Source organism: Brassica napus (genome assembly GCF_020379485.1).
Source record: "Brassica napus cultivar Da-Ae chromosome A6 unlocalized genomic scaffold, Da-Ae chrA06_Random_8, whole genome shotgun sequence".
Taxonomy (NCBI): Eukaryota; Viridiplantae; Streptophyta; class Magnoliopsida; order Brassicales; family Brassicaceae; genus Brassica; species Brassica napus.
In genome coordinates this window covers 3,624-25,369 of record NW_026014069.1, presented here as the reverse complement: position 1 = coordinate 25,369, position 21,746 = coordinate 3,624, and the positions used below count along the sequence as shown (strand labels likewise).

General features: G+C 29.4%; 3 protein-coding genes across 3 annotated transcripts; 2 read left to right on the top strand and 1 right to left on the bottom strand.

The window, feature by feature from the left end:
• Nucleotides 1–4,491: 4,491 nt before the first annotated feature.
• Nucleotides 4,492–5,394, top strand: LOC125594384. Its single transcript, XM_048770646.1, has one exon. It carries the CDS (start codon nt 4,841–4,843, stop codon nt 5,297–5,299), a length of 459 nt encoding a protein of 152 aa, XP_048626603.1. The 5' UTR covers nt 4,492–4,840; the 3' UTR covers nt 5,300–5,394.
• A 7,446-nt stretch (nt 5,395–12,840) lies between these two features.
• On the bottom strand, nt 12,841–14,343 carry LOC106351848 (GDSL esterase/lipase At5g62930). The gene is made up of 5 exons (XM_013791576.3): nt 14,100–14,343; nt 13,680–13,820; nt 13,531–13,607; nt 13,287–13,451; nt 12,841–13,178 (listed from the first exon to the last, which is right to left on the bottom strand). The coding sequence occupies exons 1-5, from the start codon at nt 14,277–14,279 to the stop codon at nt 13,010–13,012; spliced, it is 732 nt and encodes a 243-aa protein (XP_013647030.1). The 5' UTR covers nt 14,280–14,343; the 3' UTR covers nt 12,841–13,009.
• Nucleotides 14,344–15,286: 943 nt separating this feature from the next.
• On the top strand, nt 15,287–16,728 carry LOC111198932. The gene is made up of 2 exons (XM_022688277.2): nt 15,287–15,618; nt 15,922–16,728. The coding sequence occupies exon 2, from the start codon at nt 15,926–15,928 to the stop codon at nt 16,490–16,492; it is 567 nt and encodes a 188-aa protein (XP_022543998.1). The 5' UTR covers nt 15,287–15,618; nt 15,922–15,925; the 3' UTR covers nt 16,493–16,728.
• The last annotated feature ends 5,018 nt before the right edge of the window (nt 16,729–21,746 follow it).

Here is a 21,746-nt window from a genome sequence, read left to right as displayed (position 1 = left end):
ACAATTAACAAAGTAAGTTTATATTGAGCTTTAATTAAAGAGAAAAAAAACTAGTAGATTATACTAGGTTTAACATATAACTATATTACAATATTAGGTTTAACATATAATTATATTACACTGTTTTAATTAATCGGTTTATTTGGTTTAATCAATTTATATACTGAACTATATTTATATACCACGGTTTTTAAAATAATATTTATTTGATTTATACAATATTATTAAATTTAAACTACTTTCTTTATTTCGCTTCCATTTTTACCGGACTGAACACCCTTAATTTAAAGTACTAAATTGTACATAGTTTGCAAAAGTGTTTCTTCTACTAAATCGTACCTAATATAATCAATTTGTTTTTTTTTTGTATTTTATAGTTAAACATAAAAATAATTTGCAAAAATTGATCCCCCCTGGATCGTAATAGTAACAATATCTTTCAGGTCATCGATCAGATCTTTCGGAAAACAAATTTCCCGGTTAAATTAATAAAGATTACAAACTTGATTCTTAACCCAAGTGTAATATTTGGAAAGTCTATTAAAAATTAAAAAAAAAATCTTTCAAAAGGATTTCAACAAATTTTCGAAATACTCTCACATTTAAATACTATTACTTATATATATTTTTATAATGACTCTAAGATCTCTAATGCAGATGGCCTTGCAACCTTTGATCGGAAAAATCTAATGTCTTGTGCACCATTACAATCTCACCATTACGACCAACACCAATGATACGAGACTACGAGTATTTAGTTGATGATAAGTGGACATGACAAGTGTAATCTTAAACTATTCTTGTTTATCGCGATGATGACCAGTGTAATCTTCAAAGTTTCAAAGTTTTGTGACCCTTTAATGATGCAAACACCTTCTTTTTTTTATATATTCAAACGGGATATAACTAAAGAAGACATGCAACAATTAACAAAGTAAGTTTATATTGAGCTTTAATTAAAGAGAGAAAAAAACTAGTAGATTATACTAGGTTTAACATATACTTATATTACAATATTAGGTTTAACATATAATTATATTACACTGTTTTAATTAATCGGTTTATTTGGTTTAATCAATTTATATACTGAACTATATTTATATACCACGGTTTTTAAAATAACATTTATTTGATTTATACAATATTATTAAATATAAACTACTTTCTTTATTTCGCTTCCATTTTTACCGGACTGAACACCCTTAATTTAAAGTACTAAATTGTACATAGTTTGCAAAAGTGTTTCTTCTACTAAATCGTACTTAATATAATCAATTTGTTTTTTGTATTTTATAGTTAAACATAAAAATAATTTGCAAAAATAGATACCATCATTACAATCTCACCACTACGACTAACACCAATGATACTAGACTACGAGTATTTAGTTGATGATGAGTGGACATGACAAGTGTAATCTTAAATTATTCTTGTTTAATTATCACGATGATGACCAGCAAAGGTTTGTGACCCTCTAATCATGCAAAAAACCTAATTTTGATATTCAAGCGGGATATAACCAAAGAAGCCACCCAACAAAGTAAGTTTACATTGAGCTTTAGAGAAAGAAAAAAACTAAAAGCGGAATGAGTCAAATAAAGACATAAGCCATGTTTGAAATGTTGTTGCTAGAACAAGAGCGACACATAAAAAAGCTAGACCTAATAGTTTCTTGGGAGACAAGAATGATTTGTTACAGGAGAAAACATCAGCTGCAGCACTGTACATGAGTCGCAATGTGGTCACTGATTTCTTCTTCAAAACATATAGTGGCCTCACTGGCTTCTTGTTAAATTGGCTCCCGAGCAAGGACATAGCATTTTCCATGTGATCCGGCTCACTTAAGATACAAACTCCTCGCTCCCCCTTCAGTGCTGTGGTTTCAAACTCAACTCTTCTAGTTTTGTTTTCCTTGGGGTTGTAAAAGTATGCGTATAACAACGTTTGAGCAGAATCCAATGTCTTGGGCATTATCACAATCTCACCATCAAGAGTGACACCAGCTACAAGAGTCTTTAACATATCAGGAAGAGACATGTCAATCGTAACCTTAGACCATTCATGTTTCTCGCCGCCATGATCTTTCATAACCCACACCTCTGCTCTATCTTTGCTGTAAAACGTGCATCCTAGTTTCCCTTGGTAGGTTACTTAACTCAACTCCTCCAACTGATTCATCTCCACATCTATGGGCATCTGGATATGGTAAAATCTCTCAAACCTAACGTCGAACCTCCCTAATACCAATACACTACTACTTGTTAATGTGCCTCCTAGGTAATAGATAATTCCATTGATGCACACACCATTACTCCTCGGTGGAGGGATATCGTCTTGAATTTCAATCTTTCTCCAGTCTTTTATACTTAGACCGACCACCTCCAAATGTTATAACCTTACAAGAATAATCGCAAATTCTTTCCCCTTCAACAAAGCACAAGACTTTGTATTGATTTTGTAACATCCCGAGTTGTGACATATGAAAAAAGGTTAAGAGAATTGATTTGGCTATCTATGTCATCAAAGTTGACTTACACTTTCCGTCACACATCCATTTAGAACTTCAGAGTTAAGCGTGCTTGGACTGAAATAGTGGAAAGATGTGAGACCTATCGGGAAGTGATTCGTGATACCATGTGAGTAAGGCTAAAGCACGAGAAAAGGTCAGATGGTGATTGCAGGGTTAGTAAACAAGACTTTCGGGCATTCGAAAAATTAACGCATTGTGATAGGATGGAGCCCACGGATTGAGTGAGCGGATGTGGATGGTTCATTAGCCGTGGACGGGCGGGCGTTACAGATTCTTAACTGAATCATATCCAAAGAATCCATGATGGTATTCGTCCGGGACAAAGTAACATTTCCCAGCTGGATCTAACGAAGAAAATTCATCGTCTAAGGCTTTGTTTTCTTTAGAGTATCCGACCAGGGGCAACAAAACGTTTTGTCTCGTGGTAGGGTTGTATATCGCATACAGATTAGAATTTGTGAAATAACATATTAACCCTCGGACATATCCATAGATGGAGTAGCTGCGTTGTAATAGTGTACGACAACTATCTCTGTCTACGAATCTTGTGTTAGTGTTAAGAGGATAAGTATTCGAGGAGATATATGATGAAGATTGGTAGAAAACGACAAGCTGGCGTGGATGAGCCAAAGACCTAGTTTTGATCGACTCGGTAATGATACTAGATAACCATAGTTTAGATACATATCGGAACCTCGCAAGTGTTTTCACAGGTAGTCTCGAGAGTATCTCGACCATAAGATCAAAAGGGACATTGATTGACTATGGTAACTTTTCTCCACCTTGATGATTTGTCGTAAAGACTTCTGGTTTCTATTCCTCTCTCTGCGGCATGATTGTCTATGCTATATTTTGTGAATCACAGACAAAAGAAAAGTTAATACGAAACAAACGACCTACTAGGTTGTTTATTACGACTTACTTCTTTTTTTTTAATGAGGACTAGGTTGTTTCCTATCAACGCGTTGAAATTTATTACTGTTGTAAAATTTGATTCACAATTATCTATATATCTACTTTTTTATACTATTATTTGAGGAATGTTTTGCCCATTTTAAGGGTGCGCGTTCAGGTACCCATTCGGGTTCGGTTTGGATCTATTTGAGTTTCGAGTTTTCGGAATCAAAGATTTTAGCCTCATTCGGGTATTTCTAAATTTCAGTTCGGATTCGGTTCAGATATTTGCGAGTTCGATTCGGGTTTGGATAATCTATTTAAATGATTTTTAAATTTTTATAATTCATTATATATTTTAAATTTCTCAAAATCTATTAATAAAATAAAATATCACATATAAATTTGAATAACATATGTTACAATACCTAAACTAAACATATAAATTGGTTTGGTTAAGGAAAAAAAATTGGTTTGGTTTTAATATTTTGATAGAAAATCAATAGATATCTCTATAATATTATTTGAGAAGTAAGTTTCCTATGTGTCGCACTCACGTTAATTCTCACGGTGGTTGATTACGATGATACCCTTAATGAATTAGATATATCTAATTATTACTATTAAATATTTATTTTATATTATTTATTTTTTTCTTTTTTATTTAGGTTTCCTTTTTCTTTATTTTTTTCAAATAACCTATATAATAATTTTTTTTTAAAATTTTAAAAGCGAAAATATCTTTTATATATAGTGTAATTCATAATAAGGAAAGTTCACAAAAAATCATGATTTTAAAGTAAAGAAATTATCTCCCCTTTAAAAAGATAATTTTAAACAACATAATACATATTTTAAAATTTAAGCATTTTATTTAAATCAAACTATTTCTCATTTTATTACAAAATAATTTAAATAACAGAAACTAAGATATATTTAATGAATAAAATTTAGTTTAATCTTTTTTTTATTTAGTTTCCTTTTTATATTTTTCAAATAACATATATGATAAAGAAAATATTTATAAAACTTAAAACGAAAATATTTAATATATATAATGTGATTTCATAAAAAACGAAAAGCTTTGAAAAATAAGCTTGATATTAAAGTAAATAATTAATCCTCCCTTTTAAAATTTATCGGTTATATTTTTATGCAACTTTGTACCTATCATCTCTTTATTTTTAAATTTTTTTTGTTTTGCAAATTAAAATATACAAACTTACTAAGAAATCAACCCTAAACTAACAAAATGTCAGAAGAGGGGTTGCCCGAGGAGATCCAAATCTTATCCTGGACGACGACTACGAGAACATTCCTACACCTTTGGTGATAAACAAAAACGGTAAGACAGTCGTCTATTGGGATGTGGCGGATTACCCGGTTCCTAAGGATGTCGATCTTGATTCTCTTCGTATGCGTATAGAATCGATTCTTCATGATTTGGGCTGTCCGGAGGTGTCTATTGTGGCTTACGTTTACAAGAATAGGTTTTCGGATGAACAGGAACGTAAATTTAAGGATGCCAAAATCTTTGTCGATTTCTTACCCGAGGGGGATGACATTGCGAGAATGACTTGGATGTTAGTGGACATTATTTGTTTGCCTGTGGTATTTCCTAAACCAAATGTTATTGTACTCTCAAAACACATGGAAAAAGAGGCTGTTGATTGTTTCCAAAGCATGTATTTCAACGGTGTTGGTGTTCTCTTATCCAAAACTGAACCTGGTTGGCTTGTTCCTGATGATAGTTCAGCCTTTGAACTTACAAGGCTATTTGAAAAACATCTTGACTGTGAGAAGCCGCAGAGAGAGGATACCCTTGCAAACTCTGTTGACCACCCTCTCGACGAGGAGACAAATGTATCTTCTTGAAGTTCTATATTAGCTGTCTCAACTCTGTTTCCGTCTTTGAACAGTTGTTACTTTTGGGTTTCTTCAAGTTTTATTTTAACTGTTTCGACTTTAGACAGCTGTTGCTTTTGGGTATGAACTTACTAAGAAATCAAAAATATATTTACACATCTAATATTAAAAACTAAACTAATATAATGAATACAGTTAATACAATTTGGTTGAATTAGATTAGAAATAGTTATACTTGAATTTGACGGAATATATGTAACACAATATACCCATAAAATTGAGTAACTTGACCAATCTAAATTTTTTATACAAAGTCAAAAATAAAATAAAAAATCATATATTTTATTTATAAAATATTTTGTACATATAAATTATGGAACTACTCACTATCTTACCAAATAAATATGAAATTCTAAAATAATATTATAAATATGTTAACCAACTATTACAATTAAGTATTTTGTATAACTTCTATATATATTTATATATATATGAATTAAGTGTCAAAGACTATAATTTTTATATTTATTTATGTGACTTTGAATCCATCAACACTTTAGTGTACTTAACTATTTGATTTTCAAAACAACATATTTTAAAATATACATAATTTTACTAAAATATATTTACGAATCTAAAACAGGAGTCAAACTACATGAAATAACAAAATTAATTAAAATTTTAATCTGTGTAACAAAAATATTTTAGTTGAATCGGAAAAGTAAATGTTATCTAATATATCCAAATAATAACCAAACTGTCGAGATATTATATATCCAAAATTATACGTCTAATTGACTAACTAAAATAACAAAAATTTATTTAAAATACGCCATGCATTTTGATAACAATATAAATAACATAATAATTAAAAATTAAAAACAAAATATTAATAAATTATAATAATATATTTACTTTATAAATATTTATACTTGTGCATGAGCACGGGAAAATCACCTAGTTTATAGTATTTTTGGTGTGCTCAATATATTTTAGCTATTTTAGACATTTACTTTTGACTATTTGTATATATTTTCAAATATTGTAGACAACTTAAAAGTATCTTATATATTTTGGATATTTTTAGTGTACATTAAATCAAAAAATAACTAATATATTTAGGTATATAATCTATTTCGGATACACTCGGATACCCGAAATACTTCGGTTTGGGTCGGGTTCGGATTCGGTTCTTTAGATACCAAAATTTTGAACCTGTTCGAATTTTTAATCAATTTCGGTTCAGGTTTTGTACTACTCTTTCAGATCGGATTCGGTTCAGTTCTTTGGATTCGTTTTTTTTTGCCCAGCCCTAGCTCATTTGTCGGTTATCCTTAATTTGAGACATAGTACATGGTTTTTATAAATATTTTTAATAATTACACAGTTTTGGAAACATGATAATTATAATATTTCATCTACACAACTATTTCATATTATCTTATTTATTATTTTATAAAAAAATATTTTCATGATATAGATAAATCCATGGTTTTAATAAATAATTTTAATAATATTAAGAAAAATATGATAATCATCATCGACACAAAAATTTGATATCATCTTATTAGAATTATATAAAAAAAATTCTCTTATATGTCATGAAAAGATTATGTCTATATTTTTGGTATAAAAAGGTTATATATTTTGGATTTTGTTAATATAACCTTATCGGTAACATATAAAGTTTATTAGTTTTAATTTATTAGTGTTTAGTTAAAAAATTACATTTTCTATAATTGTAAATTTTGTTAATATGTGTCACCACATAAGAACTTATGTTTATGTTTTACTGATACCAAATGAGTACTCGATTAAATGTTGTATGAGAAACATACAAAAACTAAATTTTCAAAGAAAAATAAATATTTTAGAATATTAGAGATCATGTAAACATTTTCAAAATATTGATAGATATATTTATTTATATATATTACATATATATAATTATCCCTCTATATACATAAGAATAATTTAATATAAACTTAGGGTTTAGATTTGAGATGTGACTTTTGGAAGATAAAGTTTATGATTTCAGTAAATATATAAATAAATACTTAATATTTAAAATAAAAAATTTTAAAAATAGTTTCAAAAAGAATTTTAGATTTTAAAAAAAAAATTGAAAACTATAAAAATATTTTTAAACACAATTTTTTATATAAACACAATTTTTTTTTAAAAAAAAAGTTTAAATTTGAAAATGTATATTCAAAAACTATAAAAATATTTTAATTTTCATTATTTATTTAAATAACTATTTATAATTATATATCTATAAAGTAAGGGTAGAAGAGTCTTTTGACCTTTAATGAAAAATATCTCTTTAATACAAATAAGTATGAATAATAATAACAAATCTTATTATATAAAGCTTGGTTTTTCAAAGTTGCTAATTAACATGATCATGACACATGACGACTAAAATATAAGATTGTGACATGTGTTAAAAATATTAACTTTTTGAAAATAAAATATTTGATAATAGTTTTTTTAATTCAAAACAAAATATAATTGAAAATATATAATTATAGTTATCTAAAATAAAGTATTTAATAATAATTTTTTTTTTTTATAAATTCTAATTAAAATAAACTTGGAAAGTTTATTTAAAAGTAATTTTTCCTTTTAAAAATAACTTCACAAACACATTATATTAAATGGTGGCATAAATAAATTGTAAAACTGGTAACTATAAAATATTTAATGGGAACCGAAAATAATTATTTGAAAATAATTTTCCTTTTCATAAATCATAAACCAAATATAACTGTAAACTATTGTTTTATAGTAATTATTCCAAATTTTCGTTATAGATACCTAACATGAAGTATTTGATAGTAATTTCCTTTTTAAAAAAAATCCAAAATGAAGGATAATAAAATATGTATATAATTATTATTTTCTTATTATATAAAGCTTGGTTATTAAAAGTTGACAATTAACATAATCGTGAAACATGGCGACTAAAATATAATATTGTGACATGTGTTAAAAATATTAACTTTTTGTAAATAAAATATTTGATAATATTTTTTTTAATTCAAAACAAAATATAACTGAAAATATATAATTATAGTTATCTAAAATAAAGTATTTAGTACTAATTTTCTTTTTTTATAAATCCTAATTAAAAGAAAATTGGAAAGTTTTTGAAGTAATTTTTCCTTTTAAAAACAACTTCATGAAAACATTATATTTAGGTGTTATTGGTTTATATATTTTGATTGATTTATAAATCCATATAGTATTTATAAATCCAAGTAAAACATGGGTTTTCCCTCAGATTTCAGTCTTTGTATTTTTAACTAAAAAAATCTATTCAAATCTATTATAAAATCAAATATATTAGGAAATCCGTACGATTGAATAACACTTGATTTGATATAGAATTTATGAATCATTAAACCAATAACACATGATTTTAATACATATTTGAAAATTATAGAACCAATAACATTAGATTTAGTTAGGATTTTCAAATCCATTAAAATTCAACAACCAATAATCCCTACTAAGATGGTGGCATAAATAAATTGTAAAAATAGTAACTATAAAAATATTTAAATGTGTCGCACAAAAAAAAATTAAATGTAACCGAAATAATTATTTGAAAGTAATTTTCCTGTTCATAAATCATAAACCAAATAACCATAAACTATTATTTTATAGTAATTATTTTCTCTAAGGATTCTAAAAATCATTCTAGTGATGACACGTGGCTACAAAAAAATGTTGCAATGCTTCTCAAATAATATATAAGGGATTCCAAATTTTCTTATAGATACCTAACATAAAGTATTTGATAGCAATTTCCTTTTTTTTTTTAAATCCAAAATGAAATATAATTAAATATATATATATATAATTATTATTTAAAATAAAGTATAAGATAGTTAGTTTTATTTTTGTAACAGTTCCTAAAAAAAAGAAAGGTTGAAAATTATAGAAAGTGATTTTCTTTAAAAAAAAACATTTTGAGAATTTTTTTTATATTAACATAATGAGAAACAAATTGTAAAAATAGTAATGTGGAAAACTTAGGGCTCGACTGGTTCAAACGCAACAATTGTGGTTGTGGATGCGGGAGATTTTTTATGCGGGTGGTTGCAGTTTCAAGCGTTATTAAGTGTTTTGTATGACTCGCATAACGTTTAAAAATTGTTGTGTTTGCAGGATATTTGTGACTGATTGATTATAAGATATTGCAGCGGTTTAATAATAAATTATCAATATTTACATATTATAAAATTATAAAATTATAAAACATAAAAACATATTATTGTAATAAAAATTAATAATTATTAATATTATATGATTAATAATAATTTAATTTTTATTTATTTAATTTTTTAAATTATTTGGAAGTTATAATTTTAATAAATTTTATTTGAACATTTATATTAAAACTTTTAAAAGAAGATTTTGTTTCGTTTTATATATGTGTATATCTTTATATATGTATGTATATTAATTGTTAAAGTTTTTATAAAACAAATTATGATACAGTTTGTGAATTTAAATTAATATATAAAACATGTATATAATTTTATATATAATATTTTCATTTTTAATTTTTAATTTAAATTTTTAAAATACTTTTGAAAATAATTTTATATTTATTTATCCATCTGCAACCGCCCGCAACCAAACGCTAGCTGAAACTAACTTTTGATTTTAAGAGGTTCAGATTGGTTTGAAGCGATTTTTATGATTTTTTCGAAACACTGTCAACCGCTACCAACCGAAAAAATTGCGTTTGCAGGTGGTAGCGGGTAAACCAGTCAGACCACTATTAGTTAGGACTGAAAATAATTATTTGATAGTAATTTCACTTTTCTAAAACCTAAACAGAAGATTATTATAAAGATTAGTTTATAATTATTATTTTAAAGTTTCTAATTAACATTATTGTGATACTTGACAATAAAAAATTAAGATATTGACATGTGTTAAGTTTTTATAAATATATATTAATTATTTAAAATAAATTGTTCGATAATAGTTTTCTTTTAAAAAAATCTATAATAAAAAAAATTAAAATGAGTTAGTTGATAATAATTTGACCTTTATATGAATTTGATGAATAAAATGATATCAGAAATAGAAACAAAAATGAATTATTAAAACAGTAATTTTAAAAGTTATTTAATTATAATTGGAAATTGTTATTGATAGTATTTTTCCTTTTCTAAATTTTTGAATAAAAGATAATTCTAAAAGTTTATAGATGAAATTAGTTGCTAGGAGCCTTTCTTTTCAGAAAATCCTAAACAAAAGAAAATTTTAATTTTCAAGAGTATTTGATTGAATTTGTTTTTCAAATCGTAAACAAAATTGATTTTTAAAACAAGGTTATCAAATATTTTCTTATAAATAACAAAATTTCATGTTTAATAATAAATATTTGTGTTTAAAAGATCACAATAATCATATTTGTATATATGATTATGTTCTCTCTTATTTTTCACCGTACATAATAGGAGATACAAAAAAACTATTATAATTTTTTTTTCATACAACTCTAAATTTCTTTACTATTATATTTTTGACATTTTATGATGATGTTACAACTGCCATAAAATATTATGATGCCGTTGTGAATGAGCTCATGTCACCATATTATGTCTATGTGTTTATATGCATAGACAATATATAATTAGCTACAATGTCATTTTAAAAGAATTGAAAAATATTGTCAAATTTGTACATTTAAATGTTGGTGAAAATTAATTATTTCAAATAAAAATCAAAGAATTAGATTTTTAATTTTAAAATTTGCAGTTTCAAAGATTCATAAACACATAAAGGTAAATATACTACATATTATAGATTTTATATTTTACTAAACTTAATATTTCAATTTCAATTTATTTATATTTAATCAATTTTGTGGACAAGAATTGTAAAAACAAACGCAAAGAATGATGATAACAAATTTAAAGTAAAACATGTGAGAATCTTCAGAAAATCACATTTTTATGCTCAGTTTATATTTTAATTCTGTTGTTGTGTAACATTGCCTATTGTGAACTGTGTTGCTTTTAATTTGATTTAAACCCTAAAAACAATATGGAGGATTTACAACAATTTTTTTCTATATGTTTTAATTAAACATACCATTAATATTATTTTTAGTTTAAATAAAATTGAACTATCTATAAATTATATAAAAAGATAGTTAAGTCCTTAAATACTATATCATTTCAAAATTAAATATCGAAGAACCCGTGCAAGGCACGAATCCAAATCTAGTATGAGCTAAAAGTGAAATTTCCCTAAAGGAAAAGTAAAAAGAATTATGAAAGCAACCGACTTTTATGGCCTATTTAAGACCTAAGACAACCTAAGGCCTGAGCAAAAATACCAGAACTGAATAACCGAACCGGAACCGAAAATACCCGAAACCAGAACCGGACCGAGACCCTTAAATATCCGAACGGTTCCTATATTTCTATATTCGAAATAACCAAACCGAACTGGAATCGAACCGAAAACTGACAGGTACCCGAATATATAAGAATATAAATTATATATACATATAACATAGCTAAATATATATTTATAATTTAAAAATCTATTAAAAGTACCAAAACATATTTGAAAATAACTAAATTATTATAAAGTATCAGAACTACCCAAAAGTATCTAAAACTATCTGGATAATATTATCTGAAATATCCAAAGTAATCTGAAATATCCTAAATTGTTATCTAAATCATTCTAATTTTTTGATATTTTACCCTAAATAACCGATATTTTACCCGAACTATCCGAACTGGAATCAGAACCAAATGGTAACCAATTTTTTTTCAGGTTTTTCCAGTTCCTAGTTTTACTATCTGAACCGAACCGAACCCAAAACTATCCGAACCGAACCGAACCGAAAATATGTTAAGTAGTAATGGATCTTCTAACCTCCTACCCGAACTACCTGATATTCGAAATATCCGAACCGAACCGAACCGAACCGAAACCCGAAATGTCCAAGACTAAACCTAACATTGAAGAAAATTATTGAACCATCAATGAGAGATCACTTTAGCCATATCTAATCCCCAAAGCCAAGTAGGTTGCCTAGCATTCTATGAAATACATATATCATTCTAGGCTATGGGGGTGATTGGTTGCGGCTGTAGATGCTCTAGACAATCAAAATTTAATCTAAAATCATATTTGTCAACCAATCGAGCTTTCATTTCCTTAAAAATTTCACTGCAAAAAAATCTCTACAAAACTAAAATATGGTTGTAGAGAGCTTTATTTTCAGAGCAAAAAATAGTGATTTACAAAGCTACAACAAATAAATCTAGAGCTTAAATTCTACTGCAAAAAATTTAAAGCTAAAGTTCATTCCAATCACCCCCTACAAATCTTAGTTATTAAGTATGGTATATCACAAGATCATTAATGTTTACTCTCCGATTCAAAATAATGTATATTTTAAAGTTTTTATATTTAAAAATAAATAAATTTTAATTATAAATACTTTTTTGTGATCAACTATTTTCCAGATTTTTATCTAATCAAAATTAAATAAACAAAATTAATTTATTTCATACATACAATTTACCATTATTATTTAATAAAAATGCATTAATGATATTTTTCAAACAATTTTTTTTCTAAAATGTGGATATTTTGAAACAGAGAGTTATAAATGTGTCGGTTATAAAACATGGCATAAAAACTCAAAGAAAGCTGCAATCGATCAAATCCTTATAAGCAACGCTCTTGGAAAGCTTTGGATGGGTTATCACCATCGATCTGAGAATGGTGAGGGAAATCGAACGGCATTTCATCAGGAGAGAGCCAAGCTTCTCTGAAGACTCTTGAAATTTCTTCATAAACTACTCCATTGCCTTCAGGCGTGAGATGGAGTCCATCACTGCTTACATCCAAGAAACAAGGAGCAAGAAGAGCCATTTATAAACAAAAATGACAATGATCGAGGAGATGAGTGTTTCTACGAATCAATAAATGGATGCGGACCTACCTTAGGTATTTTCTCTGCCAATCATTGGTTTCCTGCATTTTGGACCAAAGGTTGACAGATCGCAGACCGAGTTCCTCGGCTAACGCAACACAATGTTGTGCGTAGATTCCTGTGGTTTCGTTTGTTCTCTCAGGCTCCTTCATAGCTTTATCACCATAGATTGATCTGAAGTAACAACACACAGTCAGTAACTATAAATGTTTTGAAGAACCAAAAATAGGAATGAAGTAAAAGCCTAACTTACTCTGCATAGCTCTGGCGTCCAGATTCATCAATTGGTGGTGGAGTGACGAGCACAATTAGCATGGTAGGTGAACATTTCTGCAAACAGAGTGTCATTAGAGAGTAATAACAAATTGAAATGCAGTTTAAGAGCGTTAGATAGTAGAGCACCTTGAGATGCTGAACCATTGTTCTGATGTTGTCCTTGTACTCTTCCACTGGCACATGTTGCCTATCACTGGTCCTTCCTTTGAGAGCTGCATCGTTTGCACCAAAGAATATGGTCGTAGCAACAGGTGGAGTTAAAGATCCCTAATCAAAGAGACAGAGAGAGAGAGAGAGAGAGAGAGAGAGAGAGAGAGAGAGAGAGAGAGAGAGACACTGAGATTCAAGCACCAAACTCCATCAGCAGACACATACATTGGTTATGACAAGAGTTTTGTCAGATCTCTTAAACATAAATTTGTCCTTTTTTCAAACAAGAATCACTTCTTTAATTTTCATAAACGATTATTGTGTGTTGATCAGATCTCAATTGGCAATTTTGAAGAAATAAAAATATCAAAAATGGATTCGAGAGAGAGATCTGACGAGAGGGAAAATGTGATGAAGCAAGAAGAGAGCCCATCTGGTGTTGTAGCCTCCATAGCCACGCACAACGACATCAGCTTTGCGAGAGTACGCGTCTGCGAGAGCAGATCCCCATCCGCCGGATCTGAACGACTGCGCCGTTATTGAATCGCCGAACAGAACTATCTGCGGCCTCATCATCACCAAACTGCTTCTCCTTTTCTTCGCGTCAAATTTGAACTAACCCCTATAAACCGGGTTGGATTTAATTTCTTAAAGAAAAATAAGCTAACCGGGTTTTAATTGGTATGATGATACTGGTTATTTAACAACAAAAATAGTATATGAAGACGATGATTAGTAGAAGTGCTAAGCCAGAGTAATCAACTCAACCCGCATTAAAACCCGTATTTTTTGAAACATTTTTTGAAAGCTTAACGTAGCTTCGCCCCTGCTTCCAAGGATGGTTGTGAGCTGTGTAAGACCCCATCATCCCATTCTCACCAAATTGTGAAAACCCGAGAAAAGCACATGCATAATATCAAATTATATCAAAATAGTCAACAAAAATATATCCTTCAAAATCCAGTTGTAATTAAGTGTACAATAATCTTTTGATATTTTAGAAAATGGTAAACATAATTTTGGTGTTTTGTTGATATTGAGTATAGTATATACAAGAAAAAGTTTCAAAAATTTGGACCATGAAAATATGTGAATCCTTTTTACTAGCTAAATAGTTAGAAATTTTTAACAAAATGAATTGGACCCTATGCAAATGTGCCACCTTCACATATACATGCACAAACACATATAAAGAATGGACCTTAAGAAAGAGAGATGGAGAATAACTTATCTATTTCATCATTTATATATGTGATCTATACATTTCATGTGGGTATGTTGTTTGCATTCTTCAGACTTCACCCCCTGATGGTTTTGCTTCATTTTGAATACACTAGAACATAAATTTGAATACCAAAAAGAGAAAAAGAAATATACATTTTTTGCTGTGTTCATTAGATATTGGATGCTTTACTTTGAATAAATAGATTATTTAAATTTACATATTTTTTAATTATAAAAATGTTGATATTAGCACATCACATGTTGATAATTTTTTGACATTTAAACAAATATATACTATGAAAACTACATTAAAAAAAGTGAGGGGAATATCATATTAGTATAATAGTTTTATAATTTTGGTGAACAAGTTTCATGCAGTTATTACCATTCGACATAAATCAGTCCGTCATTGTAGATAAGTATGGGCTGAAAATGATTGAACCGGGTTAACCGTACAAATCCTGATCAACCCGGATTAAAGCAAATTAAAATCTAATTTTAAAACGTCAAAGGCAGTTTTTTTTTCTGTTGCAATCGCAGTTTCCAAGTCGGCGTTTTCCACGGTATAAAACAGAAACGAAAGCGCCAAAAAGAAAAGAAACGTTGATTATTATCTCTCAAGTCTCTGATTCATCTTCGTCTTCCTCTGAGAAGCTCGCACTTACCTTCCTTCTTCCATCGCTCTTCCTCGGTAAGTAGACTCAGAGTCTCTTGTCTCTTGTACGCTACGCCTCTGAGATTCTCTCAGTACTCATACGGTTCTCTGTATCTTTTAGCTTAGCTCTTTTTGTCTCTTTCGTGCACGTTCGCTAAAGGCCTAAAGCCGATCACTTTCTTGCTGGGTTTATGATTCTCCTTTGGAAAGATTGAGTCTTTTCACATTCTTGTTTTGTGATTGGGATGTATAATGCCATTGTTCTTGTTGATTTACTCTGAGACTTGTTTGCGCATGACTGCTTCTTATCTCATCCTTGAGTCCCTCTTTCTTTTTCAGCATAATGGAGATGCAAAGGAACGACCCAGTGGATAGAATCCCTCTGTTCGTAAGTGCTTTGAATGGCGCCATACTGGTCGCATCTTTCATGGCCAACCCAGCAGACATGCCAGTTAACCTACGCCTCTCGATGTGGCTTTTGAGCTTGTCCATGCTGAGCGCTGCGTTGTCTTCTTTCCTTGCTAGTGGTCTCAGAGGAAGAGCTTGGAGAAGATGCGTGGGTGATGCGTCGTCGTCTGCTGCAGTGTTCTTTTGTGGTGGCATCATACCTCTGCTGTTCATTGCAGTCTTACCAGAGCGATTTGATAGGATACAGTTTCTACTGGGGGTTACATTTGTCATGGTCGGAGCCATCCTAGTTGTTTATCTCGTGATGAGGGATAGGAAGATGATCCCACTGATCCCACAAGGTGCTGAGCAACGCCCTTTCCCTTGGCTTGTATTCTCCGTTGGCATGGTAGGATCTGTTTTGGTGGTCCTATTCGCTGCTAAGATCAACGGCTTAAGGTCGGAGCTTTTCAAAGACACATACGGCTGCGGTAGGTACAATCCTACATACAAGCTCTTCTGATACACACTACATAACGAGTAGTAAGATGGATCTTTGGCTTTGGGGTATGGTGGTGATATTCTTCATTTTTCACATGGACATATTATACTCGCTTCCTCATTTGATTTTCTTCATGTACATATGAGCTTGGTTCCTTTGGAAACTTTAAATACATCATCTCACCTTGTTGTTTGCTCTTACACAATGTTGTGGGTTTTGATTAGTTTGTAAATAAATCTTTCATTTGATCTTTGACTTATCTGTTACGCAAGTAGACTGATTGATAATCTACAAAGAGTTTGTTTTTACAGCAGAACACAAAATAAACTAGTAGGCAAACAGTAATACAACAAACGTGTTGTTTTAAAAAGGTCACCTGTCCAAACTCTATTAACTAGCTAGCTCACAACTCCTTTTGATTTCTCTTCCTTCCTTTTGACCATCACCAACAACTGCGTCCAAATGTGAATGGTTGTCAACCCTGCCTGAGGCTGTCTCCCCTACAAATTCAATCACAAGAAGAACCTGATTCTCTTCAACGAGTTTCAGCAATTCATCATCTCTGTACGCGCATAAATAAATAAATACTTCCTATCTTCCTTACTACCCCTTTCACAACCTGTCAAACATATAACTTTTAAACGACGGGCTTCTTCTTCTGTTTGTCATTTTTCTTCTCAGGCAGCATGAGCTGTAAGAGTGTCCTTTTCCGTCTGTCTGTTACTTGTTGATTGATTGACCTAAGAGAAGAGAAGGACCACAACCTGCTTGGTAATTTCGTTATCTACTGCTTGTTGCCCATTCCTGCAGAAGAAAAACAGAATTAAACAGAAGAATATGATTATGATGATTATCTCACTGTCGATATAGTAAGTAGTATTTGATCAGTGAATAACATTCGCAAATCCAGCTCTCAATACCTCTAAGGTAAACGGATGCAGAAGAAGAAGACGACGACTTTGCCACTATGATCATATAGCCAACAACTCACAGGCAGCTTTAACTTTCCTTCTTGAGGAGCAACAAAACCAACCAACCAACCAATGAAATGAAAGGCGGGAGATCACAGTCACCAACACATTTCATGTAGTTTGATTCTTCTTATACTCAGTACACATCTCAGTCAGACAACCTGCACCTTTTTTTTTTCCTTCTACATATGGTTTGTAATTACTATATTGCATGCTTGAGTATCTTTTTTTTTTTTAATATATCTTTAGTTACTACTTGAATTTATGCATGCTCAGAGAGGGTTGAATCCTCCTGGTTTCTAAAACTTATAACAATGGAAGAATTTATGTATAGGGCTTCATTCCATTATCTAACAATTTAAGACTTCAAAATTTTTTTTTTTTCTGTTTCCTCCAGACCAAACTAATATCTTTTCTCACACGTTTAACTTCAAAGGGAAGTAAACAGGTTATAATACTCGATCCTTCGTCTGGTGTTTCATACATCAACTCTATCTCATGCTGATTTGATGTCGAAGACATAGGATTTTGTTTATTCATTTGCTCTCATCTTCTATGCCTGTTGGCACTATATAGATTACAAACCAAATCATTTGTAAATGGCCATCCATTCTTTAATTAAATAATATAAAATTTAGTCAAAAAATGATTAACAAAACGTCATGTGCGGCTCTCGATATACTAGATCTTGACCCGTGCTTCCGCACGGGTATTTGTTTTTAATTTTTATATACGTTTAAAAATTAAATACATACATTATTATATTAATTAAATTAGAAGATGCTAATTAATTTAATATAACCGAGTTTATTTTATTATTCTGAAAATTTTAAACGATTTTGATTAATTTAATTTTTAATAAATCAATAAATTAATCTGATCATTTAATCTATTTTATAGTTTTTTATGGATTGTAAAATTGATTTTTTAATTTTTTAAATAAATGAATGATTGCATATCTTCTAAATTTATTAGGTAGCTAAATATTAGGCAATTTCATAATAATTTTGATGGAAATTGCTATTTTTAAGGTCAGTGGCATTGGATGGTAATTATTGAGAAAAAATTAGGGTTAAGATTTATTTGTACTTCAGTTTTAATAGTTTAGATAAGAATTCAATTTTGCAATTTGAAAACCAATATCCTTTTTAACTTTTAAGCAAACGACTTGTTGTATGCTAAATCACAGGCCAGTGATAATGTTTTTTTTTTCTTCTTAAACTTACATTTAGTTATTATCAACATATTTTCACAAGTATAATAATTTCAGTTATTTATAGAGATATAATTGAATGTATAGTTTTGTTATTATCCCGTGTGCGAAGCATAGCTAATAACTTAACAGAATAGTAGAATATCATTAATTAATTGGTCCGCGCGCGATGATCTATATCCTTTAATTAAAGTTATTTTCTTCTTGGTCGGCAATACACGAGTTATGTTATTTCGGAGGTAGGGTGCAGATATTATAAGATACTATATGATCGTAATTTAAATCAGGAAAAGATCAATCCAAAACAGTATTAGTAGTAATCCGCGCGGAAATAATTTATTATATTATATATTGTATGTTGTACTAAAAGATTCGTTGTATAGCTTTTCCTAAAAATGTGCATTCGTATATCCGTTCTGATTTAGTTGATTTATTCAGATTTCAGATTTTTAGAATTAGAAATTTCAATCGTATTTGGATATTTACAAATTTTGGTTTCGGTTTGGTTTGAATCATTGCGGGTTCGGGTTCGAGTTCGGGTATCCATCTTAATTATTTATTTTTAACAAAATTCCAAACATACTTAAATCCTCAAAATCCAAAAAATAAAATAATATAAAACATAAAAATTGAATAATATAAGACTAAATTTTTAAATTTACATAAAAATTAGTTCAATTTAAATATTTGGATGGACAACAAATAGACATTTTCAGTATTTTGAACATTTTTCTGTTATTTCCAGATATTTACTTGTGACTATACTGATAATTTTTAGATATTTTCGTATTTTTGAATATTTAATAGATATAAAATTTAAAATAATTAACATATTTAAGAATATTGTGGTGATTTAGATATTTTTGGTATCCAATATATTTTAGTTTGGATTAGATTCGGATCTGGTTATTTGGATATTATTACTTTAGATCCATCTGAGTATTTAATCAGTTTTAGTTTTTGTTTAGTATTATTTGCAAATGTACTTCGGTTTGGTTCTTCAGATCCAGATATTTTACCCAAACTTACTTTAACAATATAAAATAAATTTAATACAAACATTCTAGGCTTATTTAACATACATAATTATTGGACCATACCTTAAGAATACCAATAAAAATGATTGGGTGCCGCGTCAATATTGATGGGCATGTTGCAAAACTGACGTAGATTATAACCAATAATATGTATTTTCTTATAATTGTTTTTGTAAATATAGTAAAAACACGATACAATCGAGTGAAGGGTGTTAGAGTTGCGTGGAAAATAATTTGATTTTTTTGAGTGGGCACCTGAATTCTCTTTTTTCAATCGATTTCATGAACTTTTTTCTTTTAAAGCTTTTGTGATTTCTGATTTTTTCTAACAATCTGATTATGTTTCTAATTCATGATATGATATGAAAACTCCATAAATAAAAGCAATACTTGGCTGAACTAAAGATCCGACTTTGTGTATGGTGTTTTTACCTCAATTTTTTTTAATTCATAAGCAATCACAATTATTTATTGTCTTAGTACATAGAAACCTCAATCATGGCTAAGTTCGGCAAGATACAAAATTTTCAATTTCTAAAAACATTCTCATTCCAACATTTTAGTTGCGGATCTTAATGATTTTGTAATTTATTTCTTTCAAAATGATATTATTCATTAGTTGTACATAGAAAATTTCATTTCACTAATACAAAGGTTAAAAATGGAGAAACTAAACATGAACTGATTAAAAAAAATTAGTATGAATACATTAAATTGTCTGCGGTGGAGTTAAAAAATTGTGTATGAATGCATTAATTGTTAAATGATTGTGAAGCTGACACGTCAGTATACTCAAATTGAAATCGATGTGAGGTTGCCATGTGTCCAATGTAATGTGAAAATATTAAATGATAATGCTTCTCTTTTAATAGATAGAGGATTAAGAGAAATTCAAAGACATCCAAATCTTAATTTTTTTTATATATACATCTATAACTTTCTGAATCTTTTAAGTCTAAGTATCTTAATTAGATTTTTCTTTTTAATATCTTCTTTCTTCAAATAGTTACTTGACTTTGAGAAGCCCTAAATAGCTAGAATTTTTATTGGTTGTGAATATGGCGTTGACGGTGAGCGCGGATGAACTGGAGGACTGTTTGTTGGTGATGGCCATTCTATTGTTCATTTTCATTGGCTTACTAACAGATGAACAAATTCTGGTCAAACGTCGTGAACAAATTCTCGAAGATGTGGAAAATCGATGCTACGGCAAAAAATCTTCGGATAACCTCAAAAGCTGCATATGCGGCTGTGGAGTGGATCGGTGTGCGATTTTTCAAGAGGATCTCAAAGCACTCGAGAAAACACTCGAAAACTCCAACTGCAAGCATATTAGAGCATGTTTATTGCTAAAATCTTTTAAGGATCTCTTAAGTGGGCCACACTGAAAAGAAAATTAAGTGGGTCAGAAAGAACAGAAACAGAAAGAGAGAGAGATAGAAACAAAAGAAGAAAACAACAGAAGCAACGACCCTTCTAGTGCTTAATTAAGCAACACCCCTTCTCTTCTTTTCCTAAATTATCCTAAGCAACATACTTAAGGTACTACAATAAACATGCTCTTAATGCCATCTTTGCCAGCTTTAAGGGTGGCCCATAGTTTTTTTGTTTTTTGTTTTTGTTCAACTTCTTTCTTTTCACAAATTTTAAATTGCTTAATTTTGACTTCTACCAAGTTGTATTATGTTTTGGTTTTAGCAAGTGTTTCAAGATCTAATAAAACAACTTTCAATAAATGTTAAACTTTAGCTTCCATATGTATATATATATATACCATTATATCTGAATGGTGGACGATTATATATACTTGCTTAGGTTTGCAAGTATAGGTGTGTGATTGTCTCATCATCGTGATTGCTGGAAACATCGTATTGTATACAAAAGAAGCCATTCCATAAAACCTTTCTTGATATGTATCATCCATGGCTGCAATTGGTAAAAGTACCACTATCTGGCCACATTGTCACAAATGTGATCACTTTTGTCATAACAACTAACCGCTTTATATAGCAAAATTTATCCCTGTCCCCGTTACGTAAGTGCTTGATTAATTA